General features: G+C 35.6%; 1 protein-coding gene across 1 annotated transcript; it reads right to left on the bottom strand.

Annotated features, from left to right (window-relative positions):
- Window positions 1-1665: 1665 nt before the first annotated feature.
- Window positions 1666-2293, bottom strand: LOC143537985 (protein S40-7-like). The gene has a single exon (XM_077031633.1). The coding sequence runs from the start codon at window positions 2286-2288 to the stop codon at window positions 1674-1676; it is 615 nt and encodes a 204-aa protein (XP_076887748.1). The 5' UTR covers window positions 2289-2293; the 3' UTR covers window positions 1666-1673.
- Between the last annotated feature and the right edge of the window lie 6391 nt (window positions 2294-8684).

An 8684-nucleotide genomic window follows, 5' to 3' on the forward strand; every position in this document is an offset into this window, starting at 1 on the left:
AAACGAGCTAAGATTGAGCCAATGAGCTGAGCCGAGCCACGATAGATTTTGGCTCGGTTACAAAACCCAACTCAGTTCAGCTTGTTTCAAATCAAGTTTTTTTAATTAGTTTTATTCAAACTTTTATCGAACAAGTCACGAGACTGAGCTTCGAGCCACGAGATTTTTAAACAGCGCTAGCTCCTTTGGACAATTAAAAAGAAACGGCTAAAGCCTAGAAGGCACGGAAGGAGTAAATTCTGGGTTTGAATTAATTTGTGTGGGCTAATACTTAATTCTTTGAAGCTGATTATGGACAGCCCCACAAAGAAAGTTGGGCTCGGCAACGAGGGATATTTTACGACTTAGTTATTGTTTATGTAATTTTTTGCGTAATATGCAATTTGGCAATTGAATTGTGGCATTCGAGTTCATAGTCTATTATACAATTGTTACTTTTTAACATAACTAGCGTAATTGGGGGGGGGGGGGGAGGGAAAGCGAGTCATGAGTTCACATCTCCCGTGACCTAAGTTAATCAATCAATATAGGCTATATTTATATGAATAATAAAATGCTTGTATCACATCAACTTAATCCTACTTAGTTGAAGGATAATTACGTTTTAAACGTATGTATGTTACTCATGCATTGATTGGTGTTTGTTTCGGTGCAATTGGTTCTAGTCCTTTGTTGATTCGACAAACAATTTACATCACCCGACCATGCCCAATATAACAGTACTCGCTAATTAGCTTTAGTTAAGAATCGGTTTGTGTGTAATGCATAGACAGTGCTCTAAGAGATCACAGTTGGAATTGAATTTGAAAAATGCTTATTGGTTTATTGGTATTTTCAAAAAGCCAATAAATTAAAATGTGTTTGGCAATTACAAAAACTTTCTTCTTTTAGATTTTTGAAATGATTGAAAAGCATTTTTCTAAAATCCTCAAATCCTGACTTTTTGAAAATGGATTTTTGAAAAGCCAATAAAATTTTTTTTAACTCAATCCCAAACATACCCTAAGTCATTAGTAAGATTAACATAAGCTACCTAAGACTTAAAACATTGTCCTCACCAAAACTACGTACACAAACTTGATACCAAATGCGATTGCTTTTTTCTCATCTTCATAACCTTTTAGCTCTTGCTTGCTGCTTAATTTCAATGTAATTTAGTTTAGCGTGGTTAAATTCAACAATCTCAAATCAAACTTTTTTCATAATACTAACCACTTGTCCATTAACAGAGGCCGACACAGCATGGTTGAATTAACCGAAAACCAGTTATCGCTTTTTTTTTACCCTTAGTTAACCAAAATTAACTTAATCAAACTGAAGCATTCATATTTTCATATAGTTCAAGCTGTAGCACCTCATTTCATGTACTCCCAAACAAAAATTTTTAGCTTAAGTTTTGTTCGTATCTTTTAACCGAACCAAACGGAAAACCAACAAAATAACCAAATAAACCAAACCAATTGACCGAAAACCTGGTAAAATAGATTAACCGATGACTCCAGTTTCAATTTCAGTTGAGACTAATCACCGAACCAAATCATCTACTAATGAAATAGAACCCCAAATTGAACAAAAACTACTTCCACAATCAACAAATTCTTCTACTAAACATCAACTGCAAACTCTATGCACATTCAAAACAAGCATAATTACATAACCAAACCAATCAAAACTCAATCGAGAAAGCCGGTTTTCCGCCACACCGCATTGCGAACCAACCGAAGATCCCTCCCTTTCAACGTCCTCCCCGCGCCTTCAAGAACCGAAAACGTCGTGTGCGGCGACGATGCTCTCGCCACAAGCTCATGCGGCGGAAGCATCTCTTCATCATCCTCCTCCTCAATGTCCACGTCAGCAAGCTCACCTTCATTCCGTACCTTCACCGCCAACACCGGCACATTAACCGGCGCCGATTGCTGCAACTTCACCGGCATAGACTTCGATACTTCTAGCTTATTACTAGGTCTAGGAATCGCCAGAATCAACCGCGCAGTTGCCGGAGAACCGATACGACGGTTATGCACCGGACTGTTAGGTTTCCGGTCCGGCAATGCGGCGAGGACGCCGGACTTAATGTTACTAAACTGATAGCTAGGGTTTCGAGTTATACCTTTCGATGAATCGTCTGACCGGAGCTTGTTCACGGCGAAATCGCCGGTCCAGAACACGTCATCTTCACTGAAGTCTTCGCCGGCGGCGGAGGATTCATCCGCCGGAGAGAAAACGCCGAGAAATCGGTCGGACGGTGATCGCCGGTGACTGTACGGAACGACGCCGTTTGGTTCCATCAGAAATTAATTAATAATTAATATACACAGTTTTGACTGGAAGTTGTTGTTGGTGTGTGTATATATATTGTTGAAGAAAGGAAAATTATATAGTAAAAGAATTGGTTTAATCGACGGTTGAGATTGGCTAGTGGTGGGATTGTTGTGACGTGGCGTGATTTGATAGTTTGATGAGTTTTCGCCGATTTTGACGATGTGACGTGGATTTGGATTATCTTTTGCATGTCATTTTCCGATTTTCGACTTTTTATATTTTAATTTTAATTTTAATTGAATGTTTATATGGTTCTGTTATTTTGGTATTTTGTGTTTTGGTTTTTGAAAAGTGAAATTAATGCTTTAAATATTGGTATCATTACGTATTAAATTTGTTTACTAATTTTATAATAAACTTGTGTCCCTTTGAATCTTGATAATCACTTATTAATGAATTATTTACTATTTTTATTATAAACAATAACATTATTTGTAAATTTTTTTATTGCAAATTATCCTGTGAAGAAAAAATATATGATTTTAATTTTTATCATTACTTGTTTTACATAAATAGTTTCTATTGTGTTTTAATGCTGTATTCATTAATAACTTTCGCACTATGACTTGAAGATCAATATACTAATCTTATATTATTATAATTTTAGATGTGTTAGTAGAGTTTTTTCTAATGAAGACGAATAATATATATATAAAAAAAACAAATAAAAAGCTAGACAAAAGAAACAATTACAAATATTTGAGAAACAACGTCCATAAAAACCAAGAAATACTAGACATTTATTATTTTTCCTATAAACTAGGTACAATTAACAGAAGAACTTAAAAGAATCATTCGCCCTTTAATGTATCACTTAAAATTGAATGACCTTTAATATTGCATCACTTAAATATGAATAACCTAAACTAATTATAGGCTTACCTGTCATTAGTCATTCATAGGCTTAAAATTGAATGCATAATATATTCATTAAGTAATAAATTAAATACGATTTAAACAACACCTTCTATTTCAAATGACATTTTTTTAATCATTGGCGTCTCTAAATTTGAACTCACTACCTCCTATTCCAAAACTTAAATGTTTAAACATTTTGTTTTATTTGTCAATGCAACCATATGATTAAAATAAGTTACATTATTTATATATTTGAGAATGCACAAACAAAAAAAAAATTAATAAACATAAAAACTTTGGCTTAGATCAATTGCCATGGTTCGTTCTAGTAACAACGTTTAATATCAATTTGTGACGAGTACATAACCTTATATATTTCTCTATTATTGTATCTTTATAACATTATATGGAAGTGTTTATATAGCGTTCGACAACGTGGTTCAACGCCACCTAAGTCACACACTAAACACCCCCCCCCCCAAAAAAAAGAAAGGGAAAAAAGTTAACACTGCATTCTCAGGTTTAAAAGAAATGATAAGATTGGATAAGAAAATAAAAGAAAAGAAATTATATACTTAAAAAACATTTTCAAGTTAAAATAAAATAAAATAAAAAAAAGTGTTACTTACATTATTGAGTTGGATAAGAAGAAAAATATAAGAAAAAAATTTATAACTTTACAATTATGCCATAATTCTTGAGTTAAATAGGAAGGAAAAGATGAGCAAATTAGTAATAAATAAATTTTTCCTTCACAATCCGGCCATATTTGACAGGAAAGTTTTGAAGGAAAAAAGGCTTAACTTTTCTTTCCATTCTCTTTCTTTTCTTTTAATAAAAAAACTCAAGAATGAAACAAGAAAAATTTTCTTATTTTTTTTTAAACCCTTAAATAAAAAACTTAAGAATGCAATATAAATGAATTTGAAGGGAGATATAGAAGGTCGTTGGTAAAATTGTTTTGAGTGAATTGAAATATATAATTAAGTAGGAAGATTCCCGGCGCGTTACGCCGGGTTGATGTATTAACAGTCATACCCGTACAACTTATCAAATCGTGTAGTGCGTCTGCGAGTCGAGGTGAATTCGATCGGTATCGGGTTACGAAACTAGTAATAAACCCCACCCCCCATCCACCCGGAAAAAAATAAAAAATTTAACTTTGTTAACGCAAAAATCCAACAAATTAACATAACAAAACAAAACATGCGTTGCGGTTACGAACCGATAACACTTTGGTTGGTATCTAGTTACGAAGCCAAAAATAAAACAAACCATAAATACGTCCACATCCAAATACAACAATTAACATATTTAAAATATATTAAAAATGTGGCAAACAAAAAAACACGAGCGTTGTAGTTGCGAACTAATATGAATTCGTTGACTCTGAAATCGAGGGACAAAAAAAAATGATAAAAAAACCTGCACGTTGCGTTTGCGAACTAACGTGAATTCAGTCGGAATCGAAGTTGTCAACACTAAATCGTACGCAGAGAACCATGTGTTGTGGTGGTGAACACACGAGTTCGGTTGGTATCAGGTTACAACACCGAAATTAAAGCAATAAGTTAATTCGTCAACACTTAAAATACAACAAATTAAAATATTACATAAAAAAGATCGTGGCGAAAACCAAAAATATATGCGCGTTGTGGCCGTGACCTGACGCGAATTCATCTAGAATTGATGGACAAAAAAACCCGTGGGAAAAAAAACCTTAGGTTGCGATAGCGACCTGACGCAAATTTGGCGGGAACAATTTGACGGTATCAACGGTAAAAAAATCCCGTATTTTACGGCAGCAAGCCAACACGAATTTAAAATCAAAAATCAAATAAAAAAAACCAACAAACAACGTGAGACAACGTTTACGTCGTTAATAATAGGTGTCGTGGGTGAGTACTTGACCATTTATTGCAAATTTGCAATCGTCCAAAAGTTAATACGACAAAGTAATTAATTTCTACAATTGAGTAATAACTAGCAATCCACATTATTTTTGCTACATTTAAGGCTAAGGGGTGTGGGGCTTCAACGGGGGCGCTAGAGCCCCTCCGCTCACGCCCCCAGGCGCTAACACCACACCACCGGGGCGCTAGCGGGGGCGCTAACGCGAAAATCCATGCAGGCGTGAGCCTGTTAGCGGGAGAAGAGAGAGTAAAGTGTTCTTGGTTTTATACAAAGAGCCGTTGGGCTCTTATCTAATTAAAAAAAAAAATTTCCTATATAATTATACCCCATTAAAGCCCTCCACACCAGGGCCAGGGGCTCCAACGGGGGTTCCAACACCCCCCTTATCCAGTTTCTCTCGCTGCCACACGTCATAATATTATTGGTTGGAGCCCCCATTAAAGCCCTCCACACCCCTCAGCCTAAGGCTGAGGGGTGTGAGGCTTCAGCGGGGGCGCGAGAGCCCCTCCGCTCGCGCCCCCAGGCGCGAGCACCACACCACCGGGGCGCGAGAGGGGCGCGAGAGGGGCGCGAGCACGGAATTCAAAGCAGGCGCAAGGTGGTTCGCGGGACCTGTAGGGCGTAAAGGGACATTGGGAGACGTGAAATAGCCGTTGGGAGTACAGAAATGAGCCGTTGGGCTCTTTAATTTAATAAAAAAAAAGTATTCTTCATATATATAAACCCAATATCACCTAAAACAATTACCACACCCAAAATCACATAAAACAATTACCACAACTTCAAAAAAAAACCCAAAATCAACCCATCACCTAAAACAATTAATGTGTGTTTTTTTTAATATCACCCAATATCAACCCATCACCAAAATCAACCCAAAAAAACCCTATATATAAACCCAATATCACCTAAAACAATTAATGTGTGTTTTTTTTAATAATTTATGAGTTTTTTTAATAATACGTTTTTTGAATATATTTATAAAAAAATAAAAAAAAAATCCGCTGGAGCCCCTCCACACCAGGGCCAGGGGCTCCAGCGGAGGCTCCAACACCCATCTTATCCAGTTTCTCTCTCTGCCACACGTCACAATATTATTGGTTGGAGCCCTCACTCGCGCCCCCGTTAGAGCCCCCCACACCCCTCAGCCTAACACCTTTACCCCTCCTCAAAAGCTGATTAAAATAATAAATTACACTAAAAACATTTTGCCGTGACTTTTTATATGCCCGACTCTTTAATAAATTTTATTTTACCTTACGGGAGCCTTTGATATCTCATATATCCATTTATAAACATCTAATTGATACAAATAACAGATGATGAACGAAAAATGCAATTCAGTTTTAAAAGTATTAAAACCTTTTTGTTGACTTGTACCATAGTTTTTTCACCTAAACAGTATCATTTTATCAAAATAAAAAAGGAGGAAAGAAAAAAGAAAAAGAAATTGTTTGCACCTGAACAGAATAGATCTTTGATTTAGATCAAAAAATTTTTATAATTACTAATTACTATTTAGTGATCTTCACGCATTCATAATCATAATAGCGAAAGAAGCAATATACCTTTGCATCACTTTGGATAACAAATAGAATACTTAGATGTGTCATATTCAATTATTTGTTACACACGAAAGAAAGAAAGAAGTACATAGGAATAAATTAAGTGAAATTGAACATAGAGACAATGACCTCTTGTTTTTCAAGCATGTGACCACAAAATTTATGAGTTCTTCATCAAGTTCCGACAACATATGTAATCAATCGCAAACTTACAATTACAACACTTAAATATCATCTTGCACTGCAGATTCTTAGAACACATGCTACATTTACCATCACTCTTAATCCCTTGAACAAACAAGAGAGGATGCGGGTGGCCATGAACGTTATGAATGCTCCCAAACTTCACATTTAAAAACTTATAGATGTTGTAACTTGCATTTGAGGAATGGGTTTCAGTTTCACAGCGAAGTATTAAAGGAGCACAAGAAGAATGTACCAATTGAGCACATTCATTACAACGATAGAAACTAGAATGGGGATTTAAACTGTACTCACAAATTTCACAAATGTAGTAACTCTTGTGGTTTTCAATTGGGAGGTAACTCAAGTTCACGGGATGCTTGTCATAAGAGTGTGTAATTGTCTCAGGCAACAATAAAGCACAACGCGGATGTATGTATACATCACAACTGCAGCAACTGAAACCCAATAGAGGTGACACACTAGAATTGACCTGTAAACGACACATAAAACACTTATATTCAAAGGGAATGTCCTTAACCAGTGAAAAAAGATGATCAGGATGAGATTTATGTGTGAATTTTCAGGTATAAACCCACAAGTGACATCCACGTAGTAGCGACATTTGGCACAACCATAAAATAAGCATATCCATTGCATAGTAAGCGACAAATCCTACAACAAAATATGTTGCAAAACATATCTGGGACATCTAACATTAGCATGAGGGTATGTTGTGGGTGACCCAGGTGGTTGTCTACTTTTGTTGGTAGTCGAGTACACCACTCATGAGGGCAAAGTTGCAACTCACATCTCCTCCTCCTCGGCTTCTTCAGCATCTTCATCGTTCACCTGCAAATCAATTAGCTTCAAAGGATGCTCGTGTTCAAATACCTTCTCCATAGGTATATATTTCTCTTTCAAATAGAATTGATGGGGGTGGGAGACAAAATTTGTATAGACTGTACTTTGTAGGACTCCTAGTATTATTTATAGCAAGAGAAAATAAGATATTAGATGCTAATCACACAAACTACATTACGTTACTTACAACTTGGGGAAAGAATGTTTTGAAAATTAAAGCTACCATTAACTACTAATAGAACCGGTTCCGAATCTTACATTTTTTCTAACGCCAATTATTTATCAGGTGTGAAAACTACTTTGCAATATTCATTTGATGCACTCATTTCTTTTAGAAAAGATGGAAGTTTTCTACAAGCATTGTAAGTATTGAATTAATATTATTAAGTTTCTTCCAACTCGAGGAAAGATTGTTATGAAAATTAAAGCTGCTATTAAATATTAATAATTAAACTGGTTTCAAATCTTATAGAGGTTTGATTAATTGGAAGTTTATACATTAATCGTTGTTTGAAGCACCTTTTCGATGTAAGTTTTACATCATTTGATTCGTATCGTCACTCCTATCGAAAAGTCTTAAAACATTAGTTTAAAATTCGGATAAAATTTAAAGGATTTTTTTTTTCTAAGGAACCGATGTCAAAAATATTTTCAGATGAAATTATTAAAATACAATCTAATTATTGGTTGATCATCCAACCACCAGCTCCAGCGACCCAACGCCACCTCCATCCACCACTTGACCGTCGTCAATCACTGCCTACATCATTATTCGTGTCGCCATCATCACCCACCATCACCACAAGTCAAAGATCAACTGATCAACTAGAAGCACAAAAGACTCATTGGTTTCAATTTAAAATCAAACACCTAACATGATGCCAAGTTTCCACAAGTAGACTTCATCACCCAAAACAATTTCAAACTCGATAACACGATACGCAAAGACATACCAAATTAAACATCAACTTATACAAA

The sequence above is a fragment of the Bidens hawaiensis genome, unplaced genomic scaffold, assembly GCF_021521415.1.
Source record: "Bidens hawaiensis isolate Kalapana, Puna unplaced genomic scaffold, B.hawaiensis_p1.1 tig00011464_1, whole genome shotgun sequence".
Classification (NCBI taxonomy): Eukaryota; Viridiplantae; Streptophyta; class Magnoliopsida; order Asterales; family Asteraceae; genus Bidens; species Bidens hawaiensis.